This window comes from Cebus imitator, unplaced genomic scaffold (assembly GCF_001604975.1).
Source record: "Cebus imitator isolate Cc_AM_T3 unplaced genomic scaffold, Cebus_imitator-1.0 Scaffold32, whole genome shotgun sequence".
NCBI lineage: Eukaryota > Metazoa > Chordata > Mammalia > Primates > Cebidae > Cebus > Cebus imitator.
This window is the reverse complement of record NW_016107347.1, coordinates 724,292-742,818: the sequence shown is the minus strand read 5'-3', so window position 1 is coordinate 742,818 and position 18,527 is coordinate 724,292. Positions and strand designations below refer to the sequence as shown.

The 18,527-nt window shown below is 38.6% G+C and overlaps 1 protein-coding gene across 5 annotated transcripts in view; it reads right to left on the bottom strand.

Moving 5' to 3' along the window:
- Positions 1 to 1,311: 1,311 nt before the first annotated feature.
- WARS2 (tryptophanyl tRNA synthetase 2, mitochondrial) overlaps positions 1,312 to 18,527 on the bottom strand; it is a 112,265-nt gene continuing 95,049 nt past the window's right edge. For all 5 annotated transcript variants that reach the window (XM_037736993.1, XM_017524156.2, XM_037736992.1 and 2 more), the window contains 4 exons: positions 15,091 to 15,171; positions 12,120 to 12,205; positions 4,461 to 4,579; positions 1,312 to 2,480 (listed from right to left, as the gene is read on the bottom strand). In XM_037736993.1, coding sequence (XP_037592921.1) covers positions 2,032 to 2,480; positions 4,461 to 4,579; positions 12,120 to 12,205; positions 15,091 to 15,171 — 735 coding nt within the window. In that variant the 3' untranslated portion in view covers positions 1,312 to 2,031. The remainder of the gene's footprint in view (positions 2,481 to 4,460; positions 4,580 to 12,119; positions 12,206 to 15,090; positions 15,172 to 18,527) is intronic.

Below are 18,527 nucleotides of genomic sequence, written 5' to 3'. Positions count from 1 at the left end.
TCTAGTTCTAGATCCTTGAGAAATCTGCTTTTCACAATGATTGAACTAACTGATACTCCTACCAACAGTGTAAAAGTTTTCCTATTTCTCCATATCCTCTCTAGCATCCGTGTTTTCTGACTTTCTAATGATTGCCATTCTAACTGGCATGAGAGGTATCTCATTGTGGTTTTGATTTGCATTTTTCTAATGACCAATGATGATGAGCTTTTTATCACATTTGTTGACTGCATAAAAAAACAGCATGATACTGGTACCCAAACAGATATATAGACCAATGGAACAGAACAGAGTCCTCAGAAATAACGTCACGGATCTCTAACTACCTAATCTTTGAGAAACCTGACAAAAACAAGCAAAGGGCAAAGGATTATTTAATGAATGGTGTTGGGAAAACTGGCTAGCCAAATGCAGAAAGCTGAAACTGGATCCCTTCCTTACAACTTATATAAAAATTAATTCAAGATGGATAAAAGACTTAAACACAAGGCCTAAAACCATAAAAACCCTAGAAGAAAACCTAGGCAATACCATTCAGGACATAGGCATAGGCAAAGACTTCACCAAAAGCAATGGCAACAAAACCCATAATAGACAAATGAGATCTAATTAAACTAAAGAGCTCCTTCGCAAAATAAACTGTCACAAGAGTGATACCTACAAGTCACCTACAGAATGGGAGAAAATTTTTGCAATCTATCTGACAAAGGGTTAGTGTCCAGAATCTACAAAGAACTTAAATTTAAAAGAAAAAAACAAAACCCCATCAAAAAGTGGGCAAAGGCTATGAACAGACACTTCTCAAAAAAATAGGGTGACATTACCTAACTGAGGCAGAGGCAAGACGAGAAGCTGTCAGTCATTGGGAATATCTGATTTGTCAGTCTTGACTACTATTGCAGTCTGGCAGAACCTATTTCAAAGTGTCTCTGCAATAAGGATAGATGGGAGAACGTGGGACCTGCCTGAGGGATTCTGATGGGTAAATCCGACCGTGGTTGGCTGAATCTGATTTTAAGTCAGCATCTATTGGCTGAATTACTGATATAAACATCATCAGTCATTCCAATACCCAACTTCAAAATCAGAATGTTTAGAATCTAAAAAATGCTGCCGTTTAGCATTTTTTTTTTTTTGGTATGGATGAAACAAGCACTATTCTTAAGAATACGGTGTAAGGATTTTGCTCTCACATTTGCCTCTCTTACGGAGTGATATTGTACAAGCTAATTGGATTCTCTGAGTCTCACTTTCCTCATGTATAAAATGGCAATAAGTCTCCTAATTCACAGGGGATGAGTGAGACTAAAGTGAAATGAATGCAAGAAAATACTTATTAAGAATATAATTATTAAGAATATAATTCAGAGACTTGGGCTGTTGTACAATAAATAAATCAAGTTGAAATAATGCAACCTCCTTATAAGATCATATCCCGTATCTCTAAAATAAAAAACAAATTATTGCTAGGACAGTTGGTGTCATCTCTTGGAAAGCAAGTTAAGCAGCTTAAACACATTAAATCAGGCACCATCTCAGTGACAAACAAATTATAAGAATGGACTTCTTTTTATGAGATCTGAATACAAATTGGCATCTCATCAAATGGCATCTCAAGAATTCTTCTAAGACCTCTAAATATTGCTTTATAAAAGGGATGAAGTAGATAAAGTGTGCATCTGTTACAGTAAGTACTCCAGAGAGAGGCACAAATGTACTCCATTTCCCAAATCACTCCTTACCTCAATCACATTTGTGTAGGCCAAGGAGTGTGCCTCAATAATTAGGGATTCAGACAGCTATGGCTGCTTTAATTTTTGTTGCTGCTGTTCACAGCATTTTGTTGATGGGATTCGGAACTCTGTCGTATTTCAAAGCTACAAAGTAACATTCGTCAAATGAGGCCAATAATCAGCTATGCCAAATTAAATGTCCCAAAGCTATAACTTTTTGCTTGTGCGGAAAGCTGCCGTTTTCAGAATGTATGGAGTGCAAGGCGCAAAAGCCTTTCTGTGATTTCGTTGAAACCTCCTATAGAAAACCCACCAATTTCTTCACCTCCTGGCACACAGGGTGTGCTAATTCTTTGGCTTTTGCAGATCCAGCCTGTAAAACCTTCTCTAAATGGTCCTTGTCCAGCTTCAGTTTCTCAATTTCACGCTTAATCGGGGCGAACTTCTCGATGACGGCGTCCGCCACGGCCAGCTTGTAGCGCGCGGTGTCCAGGCCCGCGCTGCGGCGCACCACCTCCTGCACCGGGAGCCCGGCCACCGCGGCGTGCAGCGCCACCAGGTTGGACACGCCCGGGCGGCCGGCCGGCTCGTAGGTGACCTCCGAGGTGAAGTCCGTCACGGCCTTGCGGAACTTCCGCACGATCTCCTCCGGGCTGTCTGTTATTCCCACGGTGGCCAATTTGTCAGGGTCTGATTTCGACATTTTGGCAGAAGGATCACGGAGGGATTTTACCTTCTTCATGGATGCTAGGTTAAAGACACCAACACACACACACCCAACACAAAAACAAAACAAACAAATCACCAGGAATGTCACTCTAGATCTTAAAAATGTCAACAATATCCAAGGACTATTATTTTCATCTCTTTATACAAACGGCAAATACTCATTGTGAAAAATTCAAGCATAAAAGTAAAGATAATCTGAAAATATGTGATTGTAATGTTAATATTCTGTTGATTTTTGGGCCATCTTTTAATGCATATATCTGCACAAAATGTATAATCTTACCCAAATGAAATCATATCATCATACTGTTTTTGCTGTGCGCACCTTTTTAGGAAAGACTATTTCTTCCCTCTTCCTCTCTCTTTCCTCTCTGCTCTTCCCTAATACTTAATCATTCCCACCCACAGCCCCTGCCTTTCCTATCCCCTAATTTTAACAATTTGTGGCAGTCCTTCCATTTCTTTACCCAGGATTATATAAGTACACAACAACACACACACATGTGCGCGTGTGCACACGCGCACACAGACACACAGACACACAGACACACACACACACACACACACACACACACAGTCTCTCCCTCTCTCACATACACATGAGAGAAGTGACTTGTTTATTGCTCTGATAGAATCAAGATGTTAAGCTGTGCTTAGTAAAGCGGTATTATTAATTACCTATTTATGGCTAGTACAGATGCATATAAAATTGAAATAGGTAAAATAAACCCCAAACATTAAACTATTACTTATTGCCTAAAATAAGGTTGATTTCAATGCAAGGAGTACCTTAAATTTATTTGTGTGAACTGCTAGAATAACTTAGAAATTTATACTTGCCTTTTGTTTCTGAATTGATACTAGGCGCACATACGTCTTTGCAATGTTTTCAGCTTAATAAAGATGGACAGTGGTTAGGTTCACTGATCTTTGCCCCTGCCACAAGTTAACAGTGCTACAAATTGCTGACAGGGATTTACAGCTTCTTTCCTCAAAAAGACTCCAGACTAGCATAGCCTCAAAGGCTAAAGCTGACTTTTCAGATTCAGTTGGTAGACTGTACGTTCAATCTCGGTTGCTCATTTAAGAAAACAGAGTGCAATAATTATCAATTCCCCTGTGTGTGTGTGTGTGTGTGTATGTGTGTGTGTGTATACATATATATATGTATATCTATATATGTATACACACACATATATGTATGTATGTATATTATCAATTCCCCTTTGTGTGTGTATATATATATATGTATATACACATATATGTATGAATACAGACAGCACACATATATGTGTGTGTATATGTATGAATGTAAGTATGTATATACAGACAGTTCCCAACTTGCAATGGTTTGAATTATGATTTTTCAACTTTACAATGGTGCAAAAGTGATATCCATTCAGTAGAAAGTGTATGTGAAATACCCATAAAACCATTCTGTTTTTCACTTCCCATATGGTATTCATTAAATTACATGATACATTCAGTACTTTATTATAAAATAGGCTTTGTATTAGATGATTCTGTCCAACTATGGACTAATGTAAGTGTTTTGAGCACACGGAAGGTGGGCTAGGCTAAGCTGTAATATTCAGTAGGTTAGATGTGTTAAATGCATTTTTGATTAACAGTGTTTTCAAGTTACAATGGCTTTATCAGGATGTAACCTGATTATGTAAGTCAAGAAGCATCTGTTTATACTTTGTAAATTATATACTGCTTTATAAATACTATTATTTTAATTTTTTGGTCTCTTCCATACTTTTAAAATATTTTTAGTTATCCTTTTCAATAATCCAACATCTTTTTCAATAAGCCAACATGGTCTACTTACTAGTCCTACACTGCAGAAAACAATGAGGACTCTAGATACAGATCCAGAAGCCTGTCTACAGGCACGCCGGAGCTTAGTCCCAAGAAAGTTCCAAGCCCGTCTATTGTCCAATCCTCTCTTTAGAATATACCCTGATATAACAATTATAAGTTTTTGTCACTTACTTAGAATGGACTTGGGCACTGGAAAGAACTCCCCATACTTCTTGTTGAAACTTTGTGCTAGATCCTGAACTAGTTCCATGTGCTGGACTTGATCCTCCCCAACAGGAACGTGTGTGGACCTTTAATAAACGACAGAGAGAAAAATATAGCCAGGCTCTTTCTTAGATGGAAATGATATTGCAAGCAGCTGCATTTCCTGTGAATACTTCACTGTTGGTGTTCAACAAATGTTCACCAACTACAGAGGGAAGGTTCGGACCTAAGTCTTTAACTATGGATCGGACAAATGCCAAAGAGATGTTTGTCTACTCTAGTTGTGTTTTTTCCAGAGTAGAGGAATACAGTCATCAACACCAGCGGGACAGGATCTTGCTAGGAGGGAAGAATGGGACTTTAAGTAGCATATGCTCTAGGCACAACTGTATTTTAAAACTCCGCCTCATTCCCTCACCCAGTCAGCACATATTATCCCAGCCCTGATCAGATGCTTTTTATCTCAGAACTGCAGCTCACATTGAAAGACACCCTACCCTGCTCTTCAAATCAAAGGTGGCAGAAAGTTCTTCAGGCAAGAGTTTTTCCTCTCTGTCACACAGGGAGTAATTCAAGATTTTTGGAATAAGCTTCATTTTCAAGTTTGTTGCAATCACAGGACAATTAATATGTTGCAGAGAACTTAAAATCTACAACTACAGTGTAGATGGCTATCAAAAACTATGTGGGATGAAAAAAGCAAGTTGCAGAAAACATTAAGTACACTGACATTTATGTAAATTTTACAAGTGCATATGGAAATGCTACATATTGTTTAAAGATGCATATATCTGTAATAATAAGCATAAAAACCATACTGGAAGCTCCTCCCCAAATTTGTAATTGTAGCTGCTTCTAGAGAAGGGGGTAAGGAAATAGATCTGATGAAAAGAACAAATAAGACTTGAATTTTATCTGTAATATTTCATTTTATTAAAAAATAAAGATATGAAACCAAAATGTTAGAATATAGGGAATGACTTTATCATGACTTTAATCCCATATATAAAATTTGCAGCGTCAGATTATGATGTGGTACATCAAATAAGGGAAGAATAAACCATTATAGGGAAGTCTCGATGAGGAAAATTTTATACTGAAGTATTACGGTGGGATAAAAAGCATGTGATTTTATATATGTAATGTTTGGCTGGGAGTTTATACTTGATAATACAAGCAATACAGTGCTCTGGGGTTTTTTAATCAAAGAAACAATATTGTTCCTATGAAAAAAGCAGTGAGCCGTCATAGGCAAGTTTCTTACCTTTTCCAAGTCTTCGTTTCCTCTGTAAAGTGAAGGTCATCATGGAGCTTACCTCATACGGCTCTTTCAAGGATTATGAGCATACCACTTGATAGTAAGAGCTCAATAAATGCTTGCTATTGATATATACATATATATATATATTCATTAATATCTGACATGATGAAGGACGAAATGGTAAAATAAAGATACGATAAAGGACCTTGGTGTGGAGTACACTAACTTTTTCCACACTGGATCATTTTCCTTTTTCATAGCTGACATACCACAGATATCAATGCCTAATCCCAGAGGTAGTCACAGACCTGGGCAGTGATGCTGATATGCGTCGAAAACTTACTTGAAACTGACAGTTCACATATCTGATCAGGTAATCCCAGAATATAAATGATATGTTACAGGAATTCTGAGAGCTCTTTTAATTAAAAAAACAAAAAACAGGAATAGAACAATGAATGAAAAGGCAAAATGTAAGAAACATGACAGCAGACCCAGATGTGGTTTCTCTTCTTCTAAGGTCAATAAGTGAACGTGGGAAATTCTACCAAATAATTGTGAGGGCCAAAGCTATTGCTGTCTTCCACACAGCCTGGGGTAGAAAGCCACTGGACCAGTGAGTGGCAGAGACAAATATAGTCCTTTTTATGTTTTCCTCAGCAATCATGGCCCTACATGGTGCTCCTCTCTGGGATGTACACACAGATACCCTACCTTTGTGACTTTCTCTTCTTGGAGTGGACTTTGCTACTCCTGTCTTGTAATTATAGTGAGGCTGACATGCAGAGGTCACCTTGATGCCTCCAAGCCAAATTAGCCAACAGAGCAGGTTAAAAGCAATTACAGTAGCCCATAGGAAATCACAATGGACTGCAACTAACACAGAAAAAACTATTACCATAATCAATACACTTTAAGCACATCAAAATGAATATTTCCACATGTCAAAATGGTTCCAGATTCACAAAGCAACCAAACTAAACAGAAAACACATTTAGTTTTCATAATGACTCTGCATGCATCTTTGCCTGATGTCGGACCCTTGCCTCTTTTCTCACAATTCTGTGGGGTTTTGCTTTTTTTTTAAAAAAAAAAAAAAAGGATTTAAAAAATGCTAATGTTTTTCACCTGCCCCTATTGCTCCACTTGGCTTTTTCATCTGATTTTGGCGTGTTTGTTTCAGGCCTCCCCTCCCTGTGCTCCTGCTGCCCCTTTCACCTCCTATAATTTATCTTGGCCTTTACTTCTCATCAATTGAGTTGACACTTTACATTAATTCATCCTGTCTTTGATTCTACTCACTTATGTGCCTTTCACATTTTTAGCCTTTCTTCTCAGGCTTTCTTTCACTTCAAATAATTTAGTGCTGCTCTTTAAAAATTTACACCCTACATAATGATATCCATATTAATGTATCTTCTCTTTTTTTTTTAGTTACTCTGTGGTTTCTTAGACGCAACATAAAACAAATGCCTTTCATAATTCTGATTGTTATAACTTCTGTCACATAATAATGCCTCTGATCTTCTCCTTTGGTGACCAAACCATTTTTCTTTTGCTTAGTTCCTTTTTGCATCTACGACTACTTAAGATCACCCCACCCTTCTGGCAGAATTACTGTCCAGATTAATAATCGTTGCCTACATATATCTGCTCACAGAGATTTGTTCTCTTATTATTTCTGTTTCCACTTTTTTGGCTATGTTTGTAAGTTTTCAGTGCTGCTGCCTTTAACCAGCCTGGCTAGGACAGGACTTTGGTGGTGTTTATTGTCACAAAGGATTAATTCCTCATCACTGGTTGCTTGTTGGATATGCAATAATGGCGCTCTAATTCAGCACTTACTTACTGAAGACCCACGATGTGAAAGACCTGGAGCTGCGTACTGTGAAAGAGACAATGAAGGGTTTACTTTCTAAAGATTTAAGGCCTCCAGGAGGACACATAATACCCAATAAAGCTCTACATTCTTCTGGCTAGTCTTCTTTCAGCATCCCCTAACTCAGTGAACAGCAATACTATCAATACAGTTGGGTAAGGCAGAAATACCGGGTCATCCCCGACACCTCCCTCTCGTACACATCCAGTCCTGTCAGTTTTGCCTCCTAAATACCTCGTATATTTGTCTACTTTTCTTCATCTTCATTGTCACCATCATGGTCCATATTAGACTACTGAAATAGCCTCTAAGCAGATTGCCCCAGATATTCTTGTCTTCCTAAAATCCATTCTCTGTATTTTCATCAATTCTGTTTTAAAAGTGTAAGTCATATCAAATTCGCTGTATCCTTAAAATGTACAAATGGCTTCCTGTTACTTTTTGGAGAGCGTACTGGATTATCTGTTGACATCTCAGCACCATTCTCTCCCTTCTATGCTACCTCTTGATTTTCAGGGGCTGGCAGCCTGGACACTGCATTTCTCAGACTGTCTTTCAGCAGGGTTCTGGTTAGGTATAGGCATTTGCCCAATAGAAGGAAAGTGGAAAGCAAAAGATTAAAAAAAATATTGCTTAGGTAGTATGGGTGGATACGTGGATATGAGCAGACTGCAGAAATGAATAGCTTCCTGCGTGTCAGAAAAATCCAGGCTTGACTGGCCTCACAAAGAATGAAGTAGTTCAAGAATTGAAAGTCTCCAAAGCAGCTTTAGGCACGCTAGCATTATAAAAAGCTCTCAAATGCTGTTTTATGATGGTCTCAAAAAAAGAGAAATAATAATAATTAAAAGCTCTCAAAAAGCTTATTTTCAATGGTCCTCAATGGCAGTAGCCTGATTCTCAGACACTGTGATGACACCTCTTCTCTGACTCTACCAGCCTGAAGTTTCTGAGCAATCATTTTAATATCTATACTTTCTGGGTTTTGGTTTGGTTTGGTTTCTGCCTGAAGTTTCTTGAGGCCTTCGTTGTCTCATTTTTCTATATCATTTTTACTTTCACTTCCAGTCTTCTTTTTTTTGTTGTTTTTGAGATGGAGTCTCGCTCTGTCACCCAGGCTAGACTGCAGTGGCAGCCTCTTGGCTCCCTGTGGCCTCCTCCTCCCAGGTTTAAGCACTTCTTGTGCCTCAGCCTCCTGAGTAGCTGGGACTATGACGCACACCAGCACCCCTGGCTAATATTTTGTATTTTAAGTAGAGACAGGGTTTCACCATTTCGGCCAGGCAGGTCTCGAACTCCTGACCTCAGATGATCTGCCTGCCTCAGCCTCCCAAAGTGCTGGGATTGCAGGTGTGAGCCACGCATGCCCAGATGGTTTCCAGTCTTCTTATCCTCTTCCCAAATTTTTCAAATTCTTCAGAAAGATAATCTGATTAGCCCAGATACTCTCCTTATCTCTATCTGAATGAACTTAGTGGAACCTCTCTGAAGCTTCATTTCCTCATCTGTAAAATGGGGATAATACCACTCATTTATTTTATAGTGCTATTGTGAGAACTGAGTAGGTAACAAGTGTGTAGCAGTTAGTAGATGCCTGGCAAATAACGCTCAACACGTGAAAAGTCCTTTCTTTCCTTTGCCTCAAGGCTAAGCATAGTACCTTTTTCCAGATCAGCGGTATTGTAGGTACTTAGGAACTATCTGTTGTATATTGATAAAAATTATATACATATGTGTGTGCCTTTATGTGTGTGTACACATATACATACACACAGAGAGAGAGAAAGGGGAAAAAATATTTACTTGATATATAACCAGCTATTTGAAATTAGGCATTTGGAAAAATAATATAGATGCAAAATAAAAACTATGAACACTTGCTATGTTTGAGCATTGGAATATTTTGTCTATATTCAAATATCTTGTACTTATCATATTCTCAAGCTGAAGATGGTCTCAGCTGTCCATTCCTGGGTTCCTTACAAAGTTCTGCCAAAACAGTTAGATAAATCTTGTATAAACTTATCTGAAAGGCTCCTCTTCTCTTTCTTTCTATTATGTTTGTTCTCTGGCCCACCATGCCACTCATTCTAATGATGATTTTGATAAAAGGAAACACTAAGATTTGGCTTGCATCAAAATTTTATGAAGAGGTCACACGTAGATTTGCTGGTAGAAAAAAAACCACAGATGTTATCCACCCTTCAATCTAGCATTCTACCTATCTACATTTATAATGCAAATATTCATAGACATTCTGGCTACGACCTTTTTCAAAATCCAGAAATGTCTGAAACAAAGCAAAACAAAAACAAAAATACCCTCAAATACCTCATCTCTGTCATAGGGCAAACAATGATATAGCCTAAAAATCAAACCTGAGTTTGAATCCTGACTCTGCTACTTATCATTGAGCAATTAGGAATTTCTAAACTCGAGAGAAAACGTAAGGAGACAAATGCAAAATGAACATTAGCAGAAAAAGTGCTGTAGACCCACAGTCTTGCCCTGGGGTTCCAAAGTCAACTGACTGGCTGCACAGCTTCAGGCAAGTTGTTAAACCACGCCGGGGTGCACTTGTAAAGCAACGGAATTAAAGAAGAGGCTCCTTAAAGCCCCTTCCCATCCTTCGCTCCACGGTATCATAAGAGTGCAGTCATTCTTGTTAAAGTTTATGCTTTTCCATAACCCTAAGCTCAGAGGATTCTCCCATTACAGCTCTTGAACTGTTAAGGAAATCTACCATGCTCATGTGTTTTCTTAATCTGGTGCTGACAGTTCTCAGTTTTTGTTTTTGGAGCCAAGGTTTCACTATTTTGCCCAAGCTGGGCTCAAGTGATCCTCCCGCCTCAGCCTTCCAAGTAGCTGGAACTACAGACATGCAACACCGTGCCTGGCCAGCCTTTGGTTCTATAAAGAAGTAGGCCGTGAAACAAAATTAGACAACATTGTAATCATCAAAGACACAGTCATCATTAGTCATAATCAAGTAACAGCTCCTAGTCACAGCACTGCCTGCCCTATATTTCATCTTAATCCTCTAATAAACCTGTGCTTAATAATTATTCCCATTTTACAGGTGAGAAAATCAAGTTTCTTCACAGAACCTTTTCAAGCAAATATCCTATCTGTCTAGAAAAATGTATTATTAAGACTTTCATTACGCTTTCATTTGCTACTTGTTGGAGAAAAGTGTTCTAGCCTTTTAAGCAAGTCAAAAAACGCTTACTACAAATAATAAATGTTATCAAGAGTCCAGCATTCAAGCTAACACAACAAACAGACAAATGATCTTTGTAAGTCTGCATCAGAATTGAAGATAGGCTGCATGTGCTCATGGACATTCCCTGTTTGCTAAGCTAAGCAGCGGCTCTTTTGGCTGTTTCCATCATAATTGCACAAGGGCATTGGAGTCGTGCCACAAGGTACAGATACTGTCATCTTCATGTTATTATCCGACTTCCATGCAAATAATTCTAGTTCACAGCTTTAGGGGGAAGGGATGCAAAAACGTTGGTAAAGTGTCTTCTTTTCCCAGAAGTTTAATAGTAGCATCGCTGTAAGTGCAGGCCAATTGGGAGGCTTTATCTCTAGAAGGCCAAATGGGGGTCGAGGGAGGCTGATGAGGAGTTAGCATGAAGAATTGAGACGGGGATGAAATCAGAAACCCTGGCCAGTAGCACAGTGAGTGCAGGGATCAGCATCCTCAGGTGTGTATTTCTGAGGAATTTAAGTGGCAGCAGTAGCTGACTGGATAGATTATGGGTCCAGGAAAAGTACAGGTACCCTGAATCATATTTTAAAACTTGCTGTCAACATGTAGGTCTAGCACAGTGGCTATGTAAATTTAATTTAATTAAAATTAAACAGAATTTAAAATTTACCTCCTCTGTGGCACTAGCAACATTTCAGGCACTCAAAAGCCTCACATGTGGCTACTGGCTACAGGATCTAGCACAGACATAGAACATTTCCGTTAACACAGCGAGATTTAAATGTTTAAACCAACATTTAAAAAGCCTGAAGTTTGATCAACACTTGGGAAATATATATGGCATACTGGTTATGAGCACAGACTCTATATCCAAACTTCCTGGACTCAAATCCTGGCTCCAAGCCTTGCTAATTACATGACTTTGGGCATGCTATTACCACTCCGTGCCTCGATTTCTCCATCTGTAAAACTGGGACAATAACAGTGCAAATTTTAGAAGACTGTTGTAAAGGTTGATGTATTTAAAGCACTTACAATGGTTTCCAACACATTGTTAGTGCGATTTAAATGTTAGCTCTTAATATTATGAGTTTCTCACAGAGACATACTTCTATAATGCAGTACCTATTGCTGGGGAATAGATATAACCTGATTCAGACATCTGACCCTTTCTGCACCTCCCTTTGCCCATGAATCAAGTCTGTATTGAATAGGATAAAACAGTCTTGTCACCATGAGTGTGTACAATACCAGGGTGAACTCTCTTCTTACTTGTACAACAGAATGTCGGCTGCCTGGAGCACTGGGTACGTGAGCAGGCCTGCCGTGCCGTCGTGCTTCTGCTTGGCAGTCTTGGCCTGGGAGAGGTGAAAGAGACAAGGAGAAGAAATCTGAAATCTGACTTGAACCTAATTATACTGCTAAATTAAGAAAACTTTAAAACAAGCAAATTGCGATCTGACGCCACCTGTAACAACATCATATGTCAGTTCGTTTTTAGCAATTTAGCCATCTTCCGGCTAGCTTGTCTTCATGTTCCTGGCTGATGGAGGAATAAGGTGAATCCATTTCACCACCGCCCCTTTAAAGGACCCTGCACTGCTACTGTTCATTTATTTTATTAAAGTAAGGATATAGGGATTTATTGGTTCCAAATCGGATAAATTCCACGTTTCACAGACAAGGTCACAGTTATCATGAAATTAAATTTCTACAAATTAACACGAGTTAACATCAAAAGCCCTACTGCTTATACATGGAGATTTGCCAAAATGTCTCACAGCATGCTATGGTCATTCCCTCATTAATACTAATTAAATATTAATGACCTTTTCTGTCAGTCTTATGTCATGGTAGGTGCTAGAGATACAGCAATCAATAAGAAGTAGTCCCCTTCATGAGGCTTATAGGCCGTTTGGGAAGAGACAGTTAAACAAGTAATAAGAAGGTGTAAGAAGTGCCCTAAGGGGAAGATTCCAGTGCTGTGGGAGGATCTGATAAGGGCATCTAGCCTTTTCCATTGGGACAGCGAAAGGCGGAATAGTGGCATAGAAGGGTGGGGTGGGGGTTGCTGAGGTCAGGGTTATTTAGAGGATTGATGAGTAACATATATGTAAGGCATCTAGAGCACATAATAGGCACTCAATAAATATTAATGCTCTTTACATTTTCCCTCTCCCTTGTGATTCCAAGGTCCATTATGCTAATGTGAAAAGGCTATAAATTGAATGTGATGGCAACTTTTAAAAATTGGGTTATTTTCCAATTTGTGCATTTCCAAATTAAACTCCCATTATCTTTACCCGGTGATCCTTATGAACTGGTCTTTATCATGAACTCTGTAACTAGGAGATGTAGTGAAGGAGCTGTACGTTCAAACATTCATATTTCCTCTGAATGGCCTAGAGCACTGGCTGCTAAGCTGGAAACCACCTGAAGTATGCTCAGAGACGTTAAGTTTGTAACTAAATTATGAAACGCCAAAATTACTATGGCTAAGGAGAGAAGTTATTGTATTTTCAGACTGAGCCTTAAAGAGTGTGGCTGGACCTTGGTAGGGGATCCCCATGTTTGTGAGCTCATGAGCTTGGTCCCTGGAATAAAACAAGTTTATAAATTCAGTCGCTCAGTTCATCCGGAAATAATCGAACTTGAGGGAAGTGATTCATATTAACTAAATGAGTAAGATTTGTCCACACACCCAAGTATCCATTTATTTTACAAGAGATGCTATATCTTAGGCCTTGAAACTTCACAGGATATTCCCATCTAATAAGTAGCTCTACTCAGAGAACCAAACAACAAGTCAGCAATGTGCAGCTGCAGCAGGGGAGTTAGTATCATGAAATCCATGTTTTTCCTATAAACAGGCAATCATCCACTAGTGGAAAGGCCTTTCCAGAATCAGTACATGCACTAATAATGTGCTATCAGGAGATACGTAGATGGTGTTTTAAAGTGGGAATAGTTGCTACTAGATTAGTATTCAGTTCCTATAAAAAGGATTTCAACATTATACTTAAGGGTAGAATATTATGATAAAATGGGAAGGTATTGCCTAAAACCAAAATATGGCAGAGAGGATTATGAAACGTTATTTCTAATTTATGGCAAGTAATGAATCTAGAGCATTACCAGTACTGTCTTATTTATTAAGTGTCTTAGTCCACTCAGGCTGCTATAACAAAAATACCCAACTAGGTGGCTTATAAACAACAGACATTTCTTTCTCACAGTTCTGGAGGCTGGGAAGTCCAAGATTAAGGCAAAGTCACTATCTGGTGAGGAACCTTGTTCATGGACAGTGACTTCTAGCTTTGTTCGCATATGATGGCAGGAACAAGTGGTCTCCCTAAGAGATCAGTGCTCTAAGAGATCAGTGATTTAACAAGAGCACTAATATCACTCCTGATGGTCCCGCCCTCATGATCTAATCACCTCTCAAGGGCCCTGCCTGCTAATACTATCATCTTGGGAGTTAGGTTTTAGCATATAAATTTTGGGGGACACATTCAGATTACAGCATTTAGGCGCTGCCACTTTAAAGGTTTGTCTGTTTCTTTCTGGAGCATATGTGAAGGCTTCTAAAGGTTAGCTTTTGAGGAAATCAGTGGTCCTGAAAATAGGCTCAAAAGAAGCTTCAAATTGAAATTAGTTTTGACGTAGTTGGGGGCTACATACACTGGGGTTATCCAATTTCAAAAATAAATGGAAGTAAAGTACTATGAATTATCCAATTTATCTTTCTTGGTTGAACTTCTTAGAAAAAGTACAGCCCTAATTTTTCTGTGGGTTTGAACTGTTGCCTGGACTCAACTTGTTTAAACGTTAAAGAAAATATGTCGTCTCTTCTCTCCACAATGAAAACATTCTTTCCTTACTGCCAGTTAGTTCCAGTGGAAATGGGAGGCAACTTCAGGGTCCAGTAATCCAGAATTTGTGATTGTTTGTCAACTATGATGTGGTTGTTCAAGGTCATTACCAAGTCTATCCAAAGGTAACGGATTCAACTGTACACAGATAAAAACAATTGACATAATTTTTAAGTCAGAAGGAATCTTGGAAAGGCCTTTTACTTTCTGTTTAATACCCTGAAGCAGGGAGGTTAAAGATGCCGTTCAACCACTGGTGAGTTGCAGAGCCGGGAGGAGTAAACTCAGGATTCACAGAGCCTAACACAAAAATACACAGGAAGGGAAAAAGACCTTGTTGTCTGTTTATTAATCAGATTACTGGCATTTACCTTCCACTGATGTAAATGTTGTAATCGAGGTAGTCTGACCATGCAGGAAAGGATCCAACTTAATTGTGTGTGTTCAGGCACCTAATGAAATAAAATAGAACATTAGTAAAGTGGCCAGTGTTTTCTTGCATGTAAGAAAAACTAAATAGTAAGTATTACCTTAAATGTCTGAAAATACCCCAAATCAGTGTTATCATAAGAACAGGTGAAAGGGGCTTAGTTCTGATTCATGATGGATAGACTCTTAGGTGAAGAAGAAATAATACAAGCTAACTGATCTGATTATTAATCTAGTGTTTAAGTCTACTTCACAATATCCTTAGCAAGTGGGTAACCAGACTCTGCTTCAGCATCTTCAGTGAGAAAGTTTCATGATGTCCAGTGGCATCTATCTGTAAAATGTCAAGCTTATTAAGAAAAAACACGGAGAGAGAGATCCAAGATGGCTGATCACTAGCAGCTCGGGATTGTAGCTCCCACTGAAAGTGCAGAGAACGAGAGGATGCCACACTTTCAGATCAATTTTTGTTGCTCACGCACCAGGAGATTCCCAGCGGGGGAGACCCACGTGTCGCCAGCACGACTCTTGAGGCCGGTGAGGCGGTTTTGCCACTGCCTTGGAGCTGCGGCTCTTGGTGCAGAGTCAGAAAAGCACCATCAATCTTAAAGCCGCCGTTTTGGCCAGCGCAGTGGGTTGCTCAGATTCTAGTGCTGGGAATCAACAAGTTGGACGTCCATTCAGAAACTCAACTATAAAGACGGTAATTATAAAGACCACAGATGGATAAATCTATAACGAAGGGAAGAAACCAGCCTAAAAAGGCTGAGAATAGCCAAACTCAGAACGCCTCTCCCTCTACAGGGGATCACAGTTCCTCATCAGCAACAGAACAAGGCCTGATGGAGAAAGACTGTGTTCCATTAACAGAAGCAGGCTTTAAAAAGTGGATGATAAGAAACTTCGGGGAATTAAAAGAACTTGTTCTAACCCAATGCAAAGAAACTAAGAACTCTGAAAAAAGGTTCGACAAAATGTTAAAAATAACACACAATTTAGAAAGGAATATAAGTGAATTAATGGAGCTGAAAAATACAACACGAGAACTTCGCAAACTATGCACAAGTTTTAACAGCCGAATTGATCAAGCAGAAGAAAAGATATTAGAGGTCGAAGACCAGCTTCATGAAATAAAACAAAAAGACAAGATTAGAGAAAAAAGGATAAAAAAGAACGAGCAAAGTCTCCAAGAAATATGGGACTATGTGAAAAGACCTAATCTACATTTGATAGGTGTACCTGAATGTGACGAAGATAATCAATCCAAGCTGGAAAATACGCTTCAGGATATTATTCAGGAAAACTTTCCCAACCTAGCAAGGCAGGACAATATTCAACTCCAGGTAATACAGAGAACACCACAAAGATATTCCTCAAGAAGACCAACCTCAAGACACATAATCGCCAGATTCACCAGCGTTGAAATGAAAGAGAAAATACTGAGGGCAGCCAGAGAGAAAGGTCAGGTTACCCATAAAGGGAAGCCTATCAGACTCACAGCAGATCTCTCAGCAGAAACCCTACAAGACAGAAGAGAGTGGGGGCCAATATTCAACATCCTTAAAGAAAAGAACTTTCAACCCAGAATTTTACATCCAGCCAAACTAAGCTTCATAAGCGAAGGAAAAACAAGATCTTTTGTGAACAAGCAAGCACTCAGAGATTTCATCACCACCAGGCCTGCTTTACAAGAGCTTCTGAAATAACCATTACAAATAGAAAGGAACAACCAGTATCAGCCTTTCTAAAAAATGCCAAAAAATAAAGAACATCAACATAATTAAGAAATTGCATCAATTAATGGGTAAAACAGCCAGCCAACATTAAATGACAGCATCAAACTCATATATATTGTTATTAATTCTAAATTTAAATTAACTAAATCCCCCAATCCAAAGACACAGACAGGCAGAAAAAGCCAAGACCCATTGGTATGCTACATCCAGATCCATCTTACATGCAAGGATACGCAAAGACTCAAAACAAAGGGATGGAGAAAAATTTACCAACCAAATGGAGAGCAAAAATAAATAAATAGAAAGCAAGAGTTTTGCTGATAAAATAGACTTCAAAGCAACAAAGATCAAAAGAAGCAAAGAAGGATATTACATAAAGATAAAAGGATCAATGTAACAAGAAGAGCTAAAGATCCTAAATATATATGCACCTAATACAGAAATACCCAGATATATAAGACTTATAAAGAGACTTGGACTCCCACACAATAATAGTGGGAGACTTACAGATCAATGAGACAGAAAGTTAACATTGATATTCAGGACTTGAACTCAGATCCAGAACAAGTAGACTTAATTAACATTCATAGAACTCTCCGCTTTAAATACACAGAATATGCACTCTTGTCAGTACTACATCATATGTATTTACAGGTTTAAATGAAATATTGGTTGGCTGCTTGTTAATTATTTTCTTCCCTCATTTTTTTTTGTCTCTATTATTAAACATAATTACAGGCATACCCATTTTTGGACTGCATTTTACCCCGGGCAATAAAGCAACACCCCTGTTCTCTCTCCCTCTTCCTCTTCCTTCCTTTCCTTCATTCTTTTTTTTTCCCTTTTTTTTTATTCTTTTTTTTTTCTTTCTCTCTTTCTCCCCAAAAAAAAAAGAGGAGTGAGATGAAAATGACAACAGATTCCTCATCAAAAATAATGCAAGCCAGAAAACAGTGGAGCACCGTTGTTAACATACTATTTTTCTTTCAAATTTTAGAATGCGTTTATTAGATATTATATAACAGCTCCAGACGAAGACATGCCATACCTCCCATATTACACTAACCACCCCACCCATGCCAACCAGCATCTCTTGAGTTATTCTTCATCTCATTAACCTATTTAACTTCTCTATTGGCTTACTCTCTGCCAACTGATAGCCTTACTTATGGCCCCAGTGCTGTGGACTGAATTATGTCCCCTCACTAAATGTATATATTGAAGCCTTAACCCCCTATGTGGTTGTATTTGGACATAGTGTCTCTAGGAGGTAATTAAGATTTAATGAGATCATAAGGATGGGACTCTTAGGAGAGGAAGAGACAGATCTCTCTCTCTCTCTCTCTCTCTCTCTGTTAAAACACACACACACACACACACACACACACACACTCACGCACATACACAATTTACACACTAGTTCCAAGCCTCTCTAAATGACTTCTAACTATATCAAAGCAGCTATAGTACTTTCCATTTTGTAAATGGTGGAAAAAGGCACTGGACTTAACATTAAAGATTGAATTCTTTAGATCTAAGGTAATTTGAAAGTTAGAAATCACCCTACTCCATCACCCCAAAGGGTATTTTTATCGTTTCCAGTTCCTCCTCTCCTTTTTTTTTTTTTTTTTTTTTTTTTTTTT